The following is a 17,649-nucleotide window of genomic DNA, read 5'->3' as shown; positions in this document are numbered from 1 at the left end:
TTGCACATACCCCTCCTCTTCTTTATCATTGCAAGACCACTTATACTCTTTTATATTTACAACTATACTCAACTATATCCTGAAATCTATAATATGTATCCATGTTTAAAAGTTACTATTGTGTGTATCAAATATTGTTCTCTTATGTATCCGATTGTACCTTTGTCTGACATTGCAACTTATATGGATGTTATGTCAGCAAAAATACCATCGGATACATACAATATAACAATATATAGATACACACAATATAAGCATCCAACACACATAGAACTATACATTTTCAACAATCACAAACTACCATATAATCTACCTCAATTTCTAAACACATCCATTTTTTGCATAAAAGAAAAAGTAAAACACAAACATTTCATTACGAGCAATTCAAAATTACGCAGCAGCAAGTACTAAAGGGTTTCGAAAAACAAATAAAAAGCGATACAAATTAAAAAAACACAAAAAAAAACCCTGAATTTATTTCTTCTTGCCTTTTCCAGCGGGTTTTCGCTTAGGGGGAATAATGACCTCACCCTTAAGAGTAGGAATCTGCATAAGCTGATCCAACCCACCCAATCCACCAAATTTTTTTCTAAACTTTTCAACTTGATCAGCATCAATCAAATTAGCAGACCGGCTGCCCAGGTAAAACGGGTGGTTGCCCGACCAAACATCCACAACATATTCTTTCTTGGTCCCACCTGTTGTCAGAACATGTTCTCCACTGCAGTAGACTTTGGAGTCTTCGTAGAATTCTGGGTGGATGTCTTTCTTCCTGCAAGTCCATTTTGGGTGAGAAGGGTTCACAGATGCTGATACCTGAAATTAAGAAGTAAAAGTAAAGGGGTTAGTTTTGTAAAGATGGGGAAAGATGGAGGGGTGAGAATGGAATAAGAGACCTGTTTCATGGAGAGTGTTGATGGTGGTGGTGGGTTTCTGTGGAGGAAGGTGTTGGATAGGTTTATCATTGATGCCATTTTTACTCCCCTTTTTCTTTTCTTTTTTTGTATTTGGGTTGTGAGAGGATGAAAGAAAGAAAGGAGATGAATAGATGGATAATGATATTCAGGAAAATAAAGGGATTTGGGTTTTTACATACAAATTCAGATAGACATTTCTTTCCTCCATCCATTTATTCTTAAAACTAGCTTATTAACCCGAATTCAATCTAGACATATTGATAAAAATGTTATAAAAATATATCTTCATCATTGAAGTTGCATCAATCCAACGGTACTTATAACCTAAAAATAATATATCTTACAATTAGCTTATTAACCCGCATAATATGCTGATAATTTAAAATTCTATTATGACAAAATTATTGAAATGATTACCATGTATAAAGTATTAGAGTTTTTAAAAGAAAATAAAAATATTTTTTTAAAGAAAAACATCCTTAAATAACAAAAATAAAAATGCAATAAATTTAAAAAGAAAGTCTTTATGCCATCATAAATAAATAAAATAAAAAAGAACAAAACTTTAAAAATAAATTTGTAGATGAAATAAACTATTTATATAAATTACAGTCTTCTCAACATAGAGATAGAGACAAAGATATAGAGATATACTTATCTAATTACTACTTGTAATAAAGTAATTTGTCTTAAATAATTATTTTTTCTATAAAAAAAAAATACTATCTATACATATAAGAAAAATAATATACATATATATGTATCACTAATAATATTTGATAATTAAAAATTGTTTTATAATGTTGATTTGCCTAGCGATATGATTTTTCATAGTCAACTTTAATTTAAAACTTATTTTGAGAAAACACTTTGTTTCTTCTTTTGCGCACAACATTTAATTGACTTTAATCAATATCTATATTCTCTTATAAAAAAAACCCTTTTTTTATTTTAAGTAATTATACCTTTAAATTACCATAATTGTCCTTGACTTTTTATGTTTAGCCCTTAAGGAATTAATATATACTATAAACCTTTATTTTAATAATTAACACTTTAGCTCTTATATCTAAATATATTTATTTTAGGTAATTATACCTTTGAATTACCAGAATTGTCCTTGACTTTTTATGTTTAGCTCTTAAGGAATTAATATACACTATAAATCTTTATTTTAATAATTAACACTTTAAGCTCTTATATCTAAATATTTTCACTATCACAATTACATCAACCTACTCCGCCACCGCCACGAATAGTACCATCACCAACAACACTAGACCGTTTTCCCTACAACTACCGTCGCATTGCGCGGGACCATGCTCGTATTCAGAACAAATAACCAAGGTTACTCCATTAATATTCAGAACAAATAACCAAGGTTACTCCAAATTTAAAAAGTTTACCACCTTCTTTGTGGTCAAACTCGATATTAATGGAGAAAGATATACGCTTTGAAGTCGTTAGAAATTCTTTCTACTGATATTTTCCGAAAAATTGTAATCATGACAAGTTAACAAATTCCAGTGACAATGCTACGGTGTGAAACAAGCTGAATCCAAACCCCGTCAACCTTGTTAAAAATGAAATATAAATGGCTAGCACATACATGTACCAGACTGTAACCTGTTCCTACTGTAATTTCACCTTCTGTAATTCTTTGGACTTCTACCAAACATTCAAAAGTAAAAAATGGGAACTAATAGTATGTACAAAAACTAGTCATATAATCCAAATTTACCAAATTCGGTAGTCATAATAATTTCAAGAAAATTCCTATACCTTGAACTAAATCTTACAATTACAAATACTAGTTGGGTGATTGAAAAGTCATCATCCAACTCAGAAATTGTGCGGCTTCATATGCTGCTGCTATCTTTCTTCGGAGTTAAATTTGTTCCAAGCTGCCTATAGACACATATGGAAACTAAGATTATAATGAAGTTCTAAAATGTATAACAATCAATAATAAATAAGCTTAGGTTTGCATACCTTTAAGAGATCGAAAACCTTTTCACATATATACTTCTGCTGAATGCTTGCACCCCTTTGTTGCAACTTGTCAGGATGCACACAAAGAGTGGCCTTTCTGTAAGCTTTCTTAACTGCACTAGTCGTTATGATCTCTGTAAGTGACACGGGTTGCCAACCACTCTCCGCTCCAAGGATCTGCAACATTTTATAAGATAATTCACAGTTAAATCGAGCTATATTTCAGGATAAGAAATTTTCTGGACACTATTGTTAGGTAGAAGCTTGTGCATACATATTGCAGAGTTGAAAGCAGTGCACGCAAGTTCCCTTCTTTTCCGTTTGACCACCTTTTAATATCAGCATCAAGATTTTCTGCCAACCGCTGCATTTACAATATGACACCACAATGTTAGAGACAAGATTGCACCAACAGCTGGTAAACCAGTAGACATACGATCCAAAAAATCCTTACATTTCTCTCGGCTTGTTCTCTAAGAACAAGCAGATCACGCTTCTCTTTCTCCGCAAGAGCTTGAGCCTGAAACACAACACCAGAATACAATTTTAGGAAACAACTAAGAAGTAGTTCCATTATGGACACTGGCAAGATGCATACCGCGCGTTCCATGATTCTGTTATGCTTTTCTAATTTTGCTTTACTTCTCAAAGCTGACTCCGTACTTGTATGAGTTACAGAAGATGAGGTCTGTTTGATCTCATTCACTACTACTTTTGGTTCAGAGATTTTCTTCTGTGACATTGCTTTTTCTAAAGCTCGTTGTCGAGCCTCTGCAGTGGCTCGTTCTACTGCAGCGCGTTCTGCTCTAAGCTTGGACTGTGTGGAAGCTTTATCAGAAGCTTTAGCGACCTTGTCTTGAGAGTCAGCCATTACTTTTTGTCTAATTTCAACAGGTACTCTTTGGGCTGCAGCCCTTTCAGCTCTCTCTCGAGCTTCAACAAAAGCACGTTCACGAGCCTCACGAATTGCTCTATCCACAGCTAATTTTACTCTCTCCCGCTCCCTTTCTTCAGCTGTTACTTCCTTGATCCTTTTGGTTTGCTCCTTTTCCACTATTTTGCTTGGCCCAGAATCTCTAATTTCATCCTTGGGTTCTTGTGATGTTCCTGTTTCCTTTATTCTAATTTCAGGTCTTTCTTCATGAAGTTGTTGATGGTTGTTGTCGCCTTCCTTCACTGAAACAACTTTTTCTTCTGTTTCTTTATATTCTTTAACTTCAATCTCCATACCATGCATTGTGTCTGAAGATGATTCAGACCGTACATCATTTTGTCCAAAATCCACGTCAGCTAAACCAGAATTTGACGCATCAACACATTCATCATCACTGCCTTCAGAGGATCTTTGATCTACAAATATGCTCTCATATATCACTTTTTCTACTGCTTCTGTGTCTTCTACTAGGAACTCTTGAGTTGAGCAGCTGTTGACATCATCGATCTCTTGACTTGAGTCTGGATTGTTATCGTTTTGGTCATCTCTGCAGGCTTTTTGTGAATGCACACTCACACTCTCACTTTCTTCTGCATCATCATAGTCACTTGATGATGACGCGTAATTCTGTGGTTCCTCAATCTTATCCACCTTTTCTGATGCTTCTTCTGCTTTGTGATTCTCTTCCTCTTTTGAAGACATTTCACTAGTTCCTAAGCTATAGGCATAATTTGGTGCATTCTCGACCGTTTCCACTTCACGGATATCATAAAACTTCTTCCCTGTATCTTCAACCTTTTGGCTTTCAGTGTCTTTTAGTTCTCTCTCATCTTCAAGCACCTTCTCACTTGCTTCATAATTACTCTCTTCACTTGCTAGACTCTCATCAGATTCTTGTTCAAGAACCTCTTGCTTCTTATTCTCCAATAACCCCAATTCTTCAATGAATCTCTTTTTGTAACCATTTTGGTCTTGGGTCTCATCTTCCACCTTTTGATACACGGTTAAGTTGTTCAATTCTTCAGCCAGCTTATGAGTAATACTTGGTCTAAAATCATGTTTATTCTCCTTCGGCTCATCGGGTTCGTCATAGTCAAAATCATGCCCGGACTCGCGTGGTCCCTTTTCACAACTTCCAAGCACAAGAAAATCATTGGCTCTCTCATTATCCTTCTGGGGAGCTTCATATGTAGTACTTTCAGTTGCTTCAGAAGACCTTGTTTCATCTACCACTTCTTCAGAATTGCAAACGATCTTATTATCTCTCAATTCATGAGGAGGCCTTAATGGGATCTCAGAGTCCTTGACTGCTTCCAAGATTTTCCCATGTATGTCATTTATAACGTTTTTAGTACCAAAAAGCTTCTCGCCATCTGCAAAGTCTGAATGTAGTACTGTTCCAACATGCTTATGGTGACTTCTTCCATTTGAAAATACTTGTGCTGCTTTCATTCTATCATCTTTTTCTTTCTGTTCTTCACATGTATTTACAATCGGCACTCTAGCTTTAACTTTCAAGCTATCTTTGAAACTTTTGCTTGAAAATCCTCTAAGACCTTCCTTCTTTCTGCCTACTGATTCCTTTGCAATCCGTATACTTTCTTGAGCCTTCTCTATAGCTTTTCTTAAAGCCGCTGCAGAAACAGCCGCCACAGAATTCTCATCAAGCTCCTCATCAAAGAAAACAGGAGGAAATTCTCCAGGAGTATCTTTAAATGTTCCGGTAGTTGTAGCAGTTGATCTCGTTTCATAATCAAAATATTTATCTGAGTTGGTTGCTGAAGCTACAGGGGATTGTGATGATATTTTGGAGGGATGTGATTTGAGATCTGCCTGAAACGTCTTTAAGTATCTGTCATCGGTTAAGGATTCATCGGGACAATCTGCATTGCTAGACTCCACGGTACTTCTAAATGTTTGTTTCTCCTGTAAGTCTGCCTTGCTAGAGTTGACAATGGGATGAACATTATTTGTCAAAGACGATTTTTGCTTCTCGGTTCCATTTTTTGATTGAGAAGCTGCTTCATCATTGGTTGCTGAAAGTGCAAAAGGTGATGATACTTTGGAGGCATGTGATTTACAATCTGCATTGCTAGACTCCACAGTAATTCTGGATGTTTGTTTCTCCTGTAAGTCTGCCTTGCTAGAGTTGACAATGGGATGAACATTATTTGTCAAAGACGATTTTTGCTTCTCGGTTCCATTTTTTGGTTGAGAAGCTGCTTCATCAACGGTTGCTGAAAGTGCAGGAGGTGATGATACTTTGGAGACATGTGATTTAGGTTCAGCCTGAAATATCTTAACATTTATATCATCAGACAACAGATTTTCTTGAAAATCTTTACTTCGAGATTCCACTGCTCTTTGTGAAGTTTGTTTCTCACGGTAATCCCCCTTCCTAGAGTTTCCACTGAGATGAATATTAGTAACAGAGGACTTTTGCTTCTCAAATTCCTTCTTCGGCTGAGAAGGTGCTTCATTGGTTGATGAAGCTGCAGGTGACGATGTTACTACTGAGGGATGTGATTTGATATCGGTTTGAAATGTCTTGGAACGCTCATCACCAAATAGGGAATTATCTTCACCATGTTTACTTCTAGATTCCATACCATTTTGGGAGGTTTGTCTCTCAGGAGCTGTATTTGTTACAGATGCTTTTTGGTTCTCGGTTTCCTTATTTGGTTGAGAAGCAGATTCATCTATGAAACAAGTAAATCCAGGTACAGCATGTAATTGTGTGACATGTGTTGTCCCATCTAAACCGCCTTTACTCCTCTGGCTGATTTTGTTATATGACAAGTTGAACTGCTTCAAGTCATCGGAAGATTGATCAGGCAAATAATCTGCATCTTGGGAGCTGTGGCTTGTTGATGAGGGAGCCCTACAAACCATATTAATTGACAAATAGAATTCAGAAGCAAAACAATCACAAGAAAGGGAATTGGTTACAGAATAAACAGCATAAGATTGTTATGCATGCAAAAATTGTCATTTAATCATCGGATGTATCTTATGTTGGCAGTTGATACGTTACAGCGTAAAACCTAAAACATACTTTACTTGGCTATATATTTGTCAAGATTTGCTATCAAAAATGGAAGCGCTAAGTCACAATGTTAGTTAAGTGGCAGCACACAAAATTGAGCATGGTCCAATCAAGTTTAAAAACAAAAGTACAAACACTGATACAAACACAAAATACTTGTTTTAATTCATTACTACACTTAATGATCTCACAAATCTAGAAAAATATAACATGTGTAATTTGCATAACTAAAATATCTAAAACAATGGGGCTTGCAACACCCTACAACTTATAGCCGGTCCAAGTTGCAAATACATACAAGTTATCACTCATAAACAAAGCTATGTTACAATAAGGAAAAGGCTACCATGATCACAGACAACAAACAAGGATACAAATCCTCTTCATATTCATGTCTCAACTTTTTAATGGCACTACTAAATAATATTTTTCAACCTCTTCCATGCCTAAGAAATTATATTAATGAACCACGCACTACCTAAACTACTTGTACAATCGAAGATAGTTACCACGACGTTTGTTTTGTTAATGACCCAAGCACTACCTAAATTACAGTTACATAAGAGCATTGAAGATAGTTACGACGACCTTTGTTACCATGCCCTTTACGTAATCTGCAGGTTTAGGAGTAAGGAGGTGTTTAGCTGTTTTAGCATATCAATAAATGAGGAATAATCTGAGCACCACATGAGTTACATCAGTGGATCATACATAGTAGGCTGATTAGAGTAACATGCATACAAAAGTACACTGCTTTTTTCACGACATCATAATTTTTGCATTCAAAAGTACACTCCTTTTTCCACAACTCGTAACACTTGCATAGAAAAGTACACTTCTTTTTCCACAACATCGTAACTCTTGCATAAATAGTTAAATAACTCCGTAAGATAAAACCAAAAAGTCGTTCCTCCAATAAAAATTAATTGTTCAACATCATTACACTACATTAAATGAAGTCCAAAATCTAGAAAAAGATAAACGTGTGTAATTCAAAACCCTAAAATATCCAAAACAAATGAAGAAAAAAACTGTGACTTTCAGTATGAAGAATAGGTCATCTAATTCAAATAAGCCAGAATTGCATATACAAACAAGACATCACTTATAAACAAATTAATGTTATATTCCACAATGTACAAACACACACTTCCACTTCAAAATATCATCCCGACAATTTCATCTCGACAACTCGTCGTTAACTACAAAAGCACATTCCAAACCTTCATTCCTTCACCCTTAACAGATTAATCACAACAGCAGACAAAACACTACCTTACTCACATAAGCTGCATACTAAACATTAAAGATAGGTGACCAAAACATCCATTAAACTCTTCACGTAACATTAAGGGTTAACAGTTAGGTCTTACCCCTCCAAAATGGCAAATCTTTCTACTTTTTTCCTCAAATTTCTATTTATCATCCAAATGTTCATGGCCCATTATAAGTACTACTTGATACTAAAAAAGCTAACTAGACCAAAAACTTCATAACCCCTAACTTATATCTTTACCTCCCAATATATCTACACAAACCAAACATAAGCAAAAGCATATATACAAATATTCAATGCCACTTTCCCCAATTAGCCTAAACAGCATCCCTCTCCGTGTAGTCGTTTACTCGTTGAGTATGTACATTGTAACACAAAACAAACAATAACAATAAAAACACAAACTTTTACCCAAAACATAAATATATAATCAGTAAAGTACCTAGCTTTATCACGAAAGATCAAATCTTGATAATTAACCGCAATATCATTGTCACGAAAACCGCCGAAAATCTGAGTATAATCAGGCTTAACTTCCAAATTCAAATTTACACAATCAGACGATTCTTGTAAATTAGTAAGATCAATAACCGGAATAGAGCCTTCACCACCACCATTAGACCCAAATATTTCATTATACTCACTAACACTAACCGCCGGAGCTCCGTCAAACTTCCGACGACGGTGGTGGCCGGAAAACACGCCTTCGTAAGCGTTCTTGCCGGAATAACTGTTTGAAAGCTTTCGTCTGTGGAAAGGACGTGAAACAGACTCCATTCTAGCAAGTAAAAGTAAGTATATTTGGAGCTCCGGTTTTTTAGGGTTTTGGATATTTAGTAATTAATTTAAGAGAATAATAATTATGACATATATAAAAAGAAAGTTTAAAAAATATATATATAAAAGAAAAGGTGGGGGGAGGGGGTTTGTTTGTTTGCAGAGAGGGGAGAATTATGCAGGACAGGACAGGAAGGTGGGAGAGGACTAAAAGTTTGGTGAAAGTGCAAAATTCAATGGCTCTAAAAGGGTATTTGTGGGATTTCATCTAGTTTGGTTGAAAGTATATGAATTTGAATTATTGATTGACTTATTATTTTGGAATCCAATATATTGTAAAACCGTAAAAGTACTTTTATATTTTAATTATTATGGTTAGAAAGTAGTGAATCAATGTTTGGACTTGACTAAAAATTAATTTGACAACATAAATACATAAAATAGTACGTCCTATATCGTAGGCCATGTGTAATAAATTCAAGTTTATTTACAACTAGCTAATCAACCCGCGTATTATGAACTGAATAGAATTTGATGTTTAAAATTATAATTTATTAAAAAAGTCATAATATATACACTACATTAACTATATTAAAAATCTAATGATAATTCAAATCTCATTGCTCTAACTCTAAAATAATATTATAATAACAAATTGTAATCTACAATTTTTTTCTCACTTCAATATCAACCCTTTTGATAATACTTATATTTTAGTTTAGTTACCATAACATCGAGAGAGAAAAAAAAATATTAATTAGTTAATTTGAAAAAGAAGCTAAAAAAAATTAATTAATTATTTATACAGGTTTTGATTTTTAGGTTTTTTTTCTTTCAAAAAGATTAAGTAAAATAGAAACCTTTCATGATTATCTTGTAAATCATTTTAGAATCATAATATCTTGTAATAAGTTTTCTTTTTATTTTATTTTGCCTATTTTTATGATGATGTCATAAAAATATATTAACATGTTATGAAAGTTTCTTTTATATTATCATGACATCATCACAATCTTCTTTTATTAATATAAGTGATAAGAGATTATATTTATTTTCACATTGTCAACATATCACAAAAAAATATATTTCTTTATTCATATTTTTCTTTCTTTGATAAAGGAAAAGAACTCGTATTTTAATCCTCGTGTGGTACATGGATAGATTAGTGGTTTAGTGGGAATAAAAATTTGGTATACCAAGTCCAAAATCAAACATTGTTATGTTTGGTCAATGGATAGACGTGTTATTTGCAATTTTGCACAAAACACAATTAACTGAATTTGGCATAAATTGTCATTTGATGAATAAAATACGACCATGAGAAGATGTGGAGACGTTTGTGGCTTGGTCAGTGCTGTGAAACATAAACGATGCATACCACAGATGTGATGCTACGGATGTTGTACATTAAGAGTGGTAACGACGGTGGTGGAATCGGCGTGATTATTAATGTAAAAGTAATTGGTGTAAAGAGATAGTATATTTATTTTAATGGTTGAAGGATGTATGTTGTAAATAATTTCATTAAGGGTAATGCAAATATATTAAATAAAGATATTTAAATAAATAGATGGAGTTTGGGTGTATGATTTATTTAAAAAAATTTAAAGAGAGTCATGATTTATAAGGTAATATATAAGGTTTAGTGCGCCGGAATAAAACAAACTATGCCCAAAACGTTATAGTGTGCCTGAGCTAACATTTTTTTTATTGCATGCATAAACTTAGTAAAAATATTCAAATAATGCAATGTGTATCGTGGCAGCCCATATGAGCTGTCACATGCAAAAAAAATATTTTTGAACAGGCACGTGTATTTTGATGGTCGGTCACAAAAAGTTAAATGATTTAAACTTTTTTATTAAGTTTATGCATACAATAAAAAAAACGTTAGTCCTCCGTACACACTATAACTTTTTGAGCATAGTTGGTTGCATTCTGACGAACTAAACCCTAATATATATATATATATACACTCGAAATTTCATAACCAATTCCAAGTTTAATCATAACTTGTAGTTAATTTGAACAACTATATTTTCTTTCAACATTGTTTAATTGACCCATTTTATTGTTCATATGAAAAAAATTAAGACTATTTATGCCAACAAATATGCCTAAGAACCTGACAATAAGTCAATAACACATGACATATTAAAAGTTAAAATAGAAAAGGAAAAAAAAAATCCATATGTCAATATCAGATTTTTAAACTTGTTTAAAATATGATTAATTACATAATCTACAGATTTGTAAATAATGAATAAGAATAGTAGGCCCTTGTTGGTCGCTAATGAATGGTCTAGTCATCCACATCATAAAGCTTCGTATACCACCATTGGCTAATCATACAATTTCTTCGCCTTTGGTAGAGATTGGATCTCAATTTGCCTTTTGTAACATCTTTTGCATGGATTCTACTTTGGATTTCCTTTCTTTCTTTATTCCAATAATAAAAGGACAAAATTCCTAAACACCAATTATTATCTTTTTAGTTTTATTTTTTGAATGCCAGGGACAGGGTTCATTAGAAAAACAAACATGAAACACCCCTAAATTGAAGGTGAGACATCGTCTATCATACAGCCACATGGACATCACCTAAGAGATAAATCATAATACACAAATTACTGTACATTTTCATAAAAATGGTAATGGAGCCCTCGTACCATAATTAGATACACATCGACTCACCCCATATAGTTGTTATATATTAGAAACACATTTATATATGGGAAAAACCAATATGCTTCTAGCAGTAGGGAAAAAATATGTTTCCCCATCACAACCCCCCCCCCTCATGAAAATCACATGTATAAATACAAAATCTCCCCCCCCCCCCTCACAAAATCATAAAAGTATGGTATTTCTAGCAGCATACTTGTTACCCCCTTTTTATATATACATGTATCGATTTTTAGTATGACGTAGCAAAGCCAAATACTTTAATTGTCACTACAACAAATATGTCATTTGTCCACACTTACTTTGAAAAAGCGTGAACAAATTTTTAAATTTTTTCACATTTAAAAATGTATATAAATAACCCACATTTAAAAGTGTGAAAAAATTTCAAAATTTTTAGTTTTTTCACACTTATATATGTGGGAAAAATGAGTTCACACTTCCAAGTGTATAAAAATATATTAATTGTTCACATTTATATAATGTGAAAACTCAAATTGTAACATTGAATTTCTTCACACGAGGGGAACGTAAAGAAATTAGGTGTTACAAATTAACTTTCGCCATTTTAAGTGTGAAAATGTTTGACACTTATTTACACTTTTAAATGTAAACACTTTGTTAATACATTTACGAGCATGGTACTCGCACAATGCGGCGACAATAACAGTGACAGTGATGTGGTGGCATCGACGGATGGTGACGACGGCGGCGACCGTTGGTGGCGGCAGATGCGTAAAGTGGTGTAGGTATTTGATATAAAAATAATTGATTTAAAAGAGTAGTGTATATCTTTTAGAAGATAATATAATGATTGTGTAAGTTAATTCATTAAGGGTAGAATGGTAATTTCGTATGTTTCAAAAATCTTAACTTTTCAATATAGGGGTATAATTTTTATATAGTAGTATAATTTTAAAGATATACATTAATGAGTGTGTATAAATTATGATTTTTAAAAATTATTCACACTTCTAGATATGAACTTTTTCTAACACAATTTAAAATGTGAATAAATTAACAAATTTTTACACACTTAATTAAAAGTTTTTATTGTAGTGTGTGCATCATATATAGTCGTGATTTGACAAGACGTGCTAGCTTTTATAGGCCAGCTGATTAAGGATCGAATTAATGAAGAAGTTGATTAGCAAGAAAGTTGCGCAAGTAGTTGAGTAGTCGTAAGTCGTAACTAAATTTAAGTTGGATAGTGTAACCATATAATTAGTTATCACTGAAGTTATTACTCTAGATGGAAAACCTTCCACAGCAACAGCAACAACAACTAATTAACTTTTGCTAATTATATATTTTCCAATTTCTAACGAAAATTAACCACCCATGTGTTAGCGGTTAACCAATGATGGTCAACCCAACTAGTCAGAAATATTTTCGATTTTATCCAATGTATTGAGTTCGATCTTCAGGTCAGGATAACAAGCCTTGAAGTTTTTTTCTTTGAATACTTGTAAACAATTCAACATCTCGTTCTTTAGGATACGTACAAGACTTTACATTATGCGGTGAAGTTATCCTGATGTCGTATCTCGTCTGAATGTTCTAAAATAAACCACTCGTTATACAATTTTTGAACAAAACATTTTATTACAAAGCCATGAGGTATCGTGGCAATTCGAATATACAACGTCAATGGGCAAATGCTAAAATCAACACTATAGAAGCAAAACGACAAAACTAAACGCAAATAGCATTAAACATGGGGTTAGGCACCTTAGACATCTGAATACGATTTTTTTATTTATTTTGCTAATACCTTTTGGAGAAAACAGTGATAATTTTCTACCACTGAAACTAAATGTAACCAAGTTTTTTTTTTTTTTTCCTTCAAGGGCAAATCATGTGTCATTGTGCAAATGTAACTACAATGGATCGTTTCTAGCAGTTTCATTATCACGAGGAACCAACTTCTGTTGGTTTCCAATAATCATAAGATTGTTCAATCTTTCATCTTCTAAAGCCCAATGGATTGAGAAATCGTTTTTATAGCCCAGAAGTTATTATAAAAGCCCATCTAACTAATAATAAATAACCCATAAAAAATAAAAACAATGAATAAATAAATATATCTAACTTGTAATTAATCAATTAGTTTTTAACAGAGACACTGGCTTGAACAAAAAGAAAAGCCCCCATTCAAAACAACACCCACGCCTTCATAATTTCCGGCCAAAAAAATTAAATCAAAATGTTCAGAAACCAATACGACACCGACGTAACAACATGGTCGCCGGCGGGGCGATTGTTTCAGGTGGAATACGCAATGGAAGCAGTGAAGCAAGGATCAGCAGCGATAGGTCTCCGATCCAAAACTCACGTGGTTCTCGCGTGCGTCAACAAAGCTAATAGTGAGCTATCGTCTCACCAGAGGAAGATATTTAAGGTTGATGATCATATCGGCGTTGCTATCGCCGGTCTGACCGCCGACGGTAGGGTTTTGTCGAGATATATGAGATCTGAATGCATAAATTACGGATATACTTATGAGTCTCCGCTTCCTGTTGGCCGTCTTGTTGTTCAATTGGCTGATAAAGCTCAAGTATTCACTCTCTCCTTTTTTTCTTCATACTTTTTTATTTATTTTATTTTAACTATAATTATATATGTATAATATGTAAATTATTGTTTTGTAAGTGTATGTATCTTTATGATTGATAGGGTTAGGGTTTACTTGAGATACTTGCTGAATATTTTAGTTTCCATCGACGAGTTAAGTTATATCTTAAATATATTTAGGTTTAGAGTATGATAAGTTTCGGTGAGAGTGCGAGAAGAGACGTTTAACTCTTTGAAACAGGTTTTTTTTTTTCCAAATTTTTTGAGGAGCTCGTTAATAAAAGTACAACTTTTTATGCAAAGCGAAAATAAGACAGTTTTTTTTTTCTTACTTAAGACAATTATATTGTATAATTTAGTTGTAAATCTTTGTGTTTTTCCCTCTGATTGTTTCCTTAAAAAAGATTTGTAAAAAGCTTTTCTTTTGCAGTTTATATGATTGTATAACCATCCATCGTGGCTGAATAATCAGAATATTGTGATTATCTTGCTATATCTTATGATGAAAAGTTTTCTCGTGAGTTCTTATAGGAACCGGACCCTATATATGTATATAAAGTCTGATAAGCTAATAGTAGATAAAAGATTGTATTGGGACTTGGGAGATAAGTGATGTATATTTCTGCGGGTGGGTGATATTGAGGTCACCAGATTATTTACTTGTATAATGCTTGTATATATGTATGAACTTATAGGGAACTAGGGAAGTGGTTTAAGTTTGAAAACTGGTGGAGTGTAAGTAGCTGCATTTTTTTTGGAAAAAAAATGAGCTGAGATGAAGGAGGTAGTTGCTTTTCTTGTTAGAATTGCTGTAATGTTAGTTAAATACTAAATGCTGGTAGTTTGGTATGGTGAAAGTTGAAAGTAAGAGTGTAATCATGGTTATGTGTAAGTTTGCTGTTGAAGTTTATTATGTGGATGGTAACTGATATTAGAGTCGGGGAAGTCTGCAATGCCGCAATGGTATATCCACAGTGAGTTTACATTAGAACTTCTGTTTTAATTAAGTATTTGTTTATTGGCAGCTTGTGCCATTTTTAGGTTATCTTGGTACTGTGTGTGGGCACTCATTTTTTGTACTTTAAAAGAAAATACTCGCCAACCTTTTGGGCTATAGTCTTGTAGCTCTATGAAGCTTTGTTTGTTAATCGTTTGTGCTTGGCATTTATGTTTTTTCTTGGTACTAAACATCGATTTTGATCATAACGAGGCATGTAGAAATAGGAGCCACGGTTGAAAATAGGCACCCCATTCCTCCTCAAGGATATGCCTGTCTTCTATTGAGAACATCCGTTTATAAGAGGATGTTAACATCATAGTGAATGTAGCAAGTCTGTAGTTAAAATTTTTGATGTTTGTGCTTATTTCGTGCTAATAGTAATATAATTACAAGTTAATACATAACTTGCTTAAGAATGTTGCATTTTCTGATATGTTATGGTAAGTTATTGATCCATTTGATTTGCCAAAGCCGCTAGCCTTTATTTTAGAAAGAACGTATAATTGCTTGGTTTAGTTTGACACTTGGTTTGTCTCTAGCATTGACTCTTCCCATCCCATACCACTTGGGAGTTAGGGATATGTAATTATAGTCTCTGATTTTATTGAGCTCAAAACTTGGTTGCAACATTTAAACCCCGCCTTCCCCCAAAAAAAGAGAAATGTTTCATTATGTAATTTAATTATCTATCCTTGTTGAGCTAGTTCCAACGATCCCTTTCCTGGTTAATTTGTGGCATGTTTTCATTTAGAGTGGTGAAATTGGAGACCAACCTTCATGTACATATTCACTCCAATTAGCTGCTAGCTTTATGAGTTTTAATGAACAATGATATCATCATCCATTTTATTTCTTAGTGGTGACACACTTCCATCTCTAATGAATTAATATAATTAAGAAATCTCCCTTTAGTATTGTCCACCTCCTGCATTTGGTTGTTTGACATTGTTCCTGATTTTAAGATGAATGAGGTTGAACGAGTTTACCTGCAATAAATTCTGTTGGTATACCATGTAAACATTACCATATGCATACAAGTTCCTTTCTTGCTTATTGGAGTTCAATTTTGGTGCACTATAGAGAGATTGAAACACAAACTTATTGGTGACCCATGTCATAGGCATTCCGTTTTTTCCTTGCTACCTTTGTTTCACCATTCCATTAGTAAAATATATACTCTTGGTTTTAGGCAATCGTATTTACTCATATAGCATTCTAGGGACGTAATTTTACTTGCCCTTAAACTAAAACTTTCTTTCCTCGTGATTATGTCACTTTTATATGTTGATTTGTATCTTATTAGATTCAACTAAGTTAATTCCTGGGGACGAATATTAAACTCAAATGGCTTGCTACAGAACATATTAAATACTAGTAATATACATGTTTCCTCTACATGTTGGTCAATTTTAAACTGCTATTGGTTATCATTAATAATGGTTGTTAAGCATCAAGTTAAAAATCAGATTTTTTTTACATCAGTCACATTTGACAGGTTTGCACCCAACGTTCATGGAAACGTCCCTATGGTGTGGGTCTGCTCGTTGCTGGCTTAGATGAATCCGGGGCCCACCTCTACTACAACTGCCCTAGTGGAAATTACTTTGAATATCAAGCTTTTGCCATCGGCTCACGCTCACAAGCTGCCAAAACTTATTTGGAGCGCAAGTTTGAGAAATTCACAGAGTCTTCACGTGATGACCTTATTAAGGATGCCCTATTTGCCATAAGAGAGACCTTACAAGGAGAAAAACTTACTAGCTCTGTGTGCACAGTTTCTGTGGTTGGAGTAGGAGAAGCATTCACTATATTGGACCAAGCAACTGTACAAGCATTGATTAATGAGTTTGAGATATCCGGGGAAGAAGCACCTGCTACCGAGGCTGTTGCAGAGGAGGCTAGTGGTGCCCCTGCTGATCAGGGAGGAGCTGCTGCAGGAGAAGAGGCTGCTCCAATGGATATTTAAGACAGATGTCTCCATTATATTCCTATCGTCTGTTTTAGAAGTTACTATGGACATCGTGTTACTTTCTGTTGGAAGCTTTTAATCGCAGTGTTCTTATTTTTCATCTTTTGAGTTTTTATTTCAGTAGTGAAAACTGCAAACCTTTTCTAAAGTGTCCTCCTTTGAACTCTCATTTTAAATATATTTGATTGCAGTTGTTACTCCAGAATTCTATACGTGACTCAGTGATTCATCTAGTTAATTTGCTGATCTGAAGCATTTGTTGTCCCTGGTTAAGACCAATAATGACTGAAGATTGGCTAGTAATAACACGAACCGATCCTGAAGTAAAAAACCGTTTGATCCTGCCATTCTGAATCAGGTGCCAATAAGTCTGAAAAATGCAGGCTTAATAAGTTAATATCTTAATTAGATTTGACTGCTTTTTCTGTAAATAGCTTGGACTGCTTTAGTCTTAACCTATAGATTTAAGGTATCTTTGA

The 17,649-nt window shown here is 33.8% G+C and overlaps 3 protein-coding genes across 3 annotated transcripts; 1 reads left to right on the top strand and 2 right to left on the bottom strand.

The window, feature by feature from the left end:
* Positions 1 to 352: 352 nt before the first annotated feature.
* Positions 353 to 1,082, bottom strand: LOC122587233 (50S ribosomal protein L31, chloroplastic). Its single transcript, XM_043759344.1, has 2 exons — positions 897 to 1,082; positions 353 to 816 (listed from the first exon to the last, which is right to left on the bottom strand). The coding sequence occupies exons 1-2, from the start codon at positions 972 to 974 to the stop codon at positions 475 to 477; spliced, it is 420 nt and encodes a 139-aa protein (XP_043615279.1). The 5' UTR covers positions 975 to 1,082; the 3' UTR covers positions 353 to 474.
* Positions 1,083 to 2,470: 1,388 nt separating this feature from the next.
* LOC122588425 (auxilin-like protein 1) lies at positions 2,471 to 8,973 on the bottom strand. Its single transcript, XM_043760535.1, has 6 exons — positions 8,608 to 8,973; positions 3,508 to 6,724; positions 3,364 to 3,429; positions 3,184 to 3,273; positions 2,910 to 3,086; positions 2,471 to 2,825 (listed from the first exon to the last, which is right to left on the bottom strand). The coding sequence occupies exons 1-6, from the start codon at positions 8,940 to 8,942 to the stop codon at positions 2,790 to 2,792; spliced, it is 3,921 nt and encodes a 1,306-aa protein (XP_043616470.1). The 5' UTR covers positions 8,943 to 8,973; the 3' UTR covers positions 2,471 to 2,789.
* A 4,753-nt stretch (positions 8,974 to 13,726) lies between these two features.
* Positions 13,727 to 17,375, top strand: LOC122589653 (proteasome subunit alpha type-1-A-like). Its single transcript, XM_043761973.1, has 2 exons — positions 13,727 to 14,184; positions 16,697 to 17,375. Exons 1-2 carry the CDS (start codon positions 13,834 to 13,836, stop codon positions 17,165 to 17,167), a joined length of 822 nt encoding a protein of 273 aa, XP_043617908.1. The 5' UTR covers positions 13,727 to 13,833; the 3' UTR covers positions 17,168 to 17,375.
* The last annotated feature ends 274 nt before the right edge of the window (positions 17,376 to 17,649 follow it).

Source organism: Erigeron canadensis, chromosome 2 (genome assembly GCF_010389155.1).
Source record: "Erigeron canadensis isolate Cc75 chromosome 2, C_canadensis_v1, whole genome shotgun sequence".
Taxonomy (NCBI): Eukaryota; Viridiplantae; Streptophyta; class Magnoliopsida; order Asterales; family Asteraceae; genus Erigeron; species Erigeron canadensis.
The sequence above is the reverse complement of the archived record's forward strand: the minus strand, read 5'-3'. Positions and strand labels throughout refer to the sequence as shown.

Excerpts from the sequence above, each read along its gene's own strand:
- LOC122588425 (XM_043760535.1), bottom strand. The coding sequence starts at position 8,942 with ATGGAGTCTGTTTCACGTCCTTTCCACAGACGAAAGCTTTCAAACAGT. Across the intron at positions 3,430-3,507 it reads ACAGAATCATGGAACGCGCG|GCTCAAGCTCTTGCGGAGAA; the intron begins GTATGCATCTTG and ends GTTGTGTTTCAG. Across the intron at positions 3,087-3,183 it reads TGCTTTCAACTCTGCAATAT|ATCCTTGGAGCGGAGAGTGG; the intron begins GTATGCACAAGC and ends AAAATGTTGCAG.
- LOC122589653 (XM_043761973.1), top strand. The coding sequence starts at position 13,834 with ATGTTCAGAAACCAATACGACACCGACGTAACAACATGGTCGCCGGCG. Across the intron at positions 14,185-16,696 it reads AATTGGCTGATAAAGCTCAA|GTTTGCACCCAACGTTCATG; the intron begins GTATTCACTCTC and ends CACATTTGACAG.
- LOC122587233 (XM_043759344.1), bottom strand. The coding sequence starts at position 974 with ATGGCATCAATGATAAACCTATCCAACACCTTCCTCCACAGAAACCCA. Across the intron at positions 817-896 it reads CAACACTCTCCATGAAACAG|GTATCAGCATCTGTGAACCC; the intron begins GTCTCTTATTCC and ends TCTTAATTTCAG.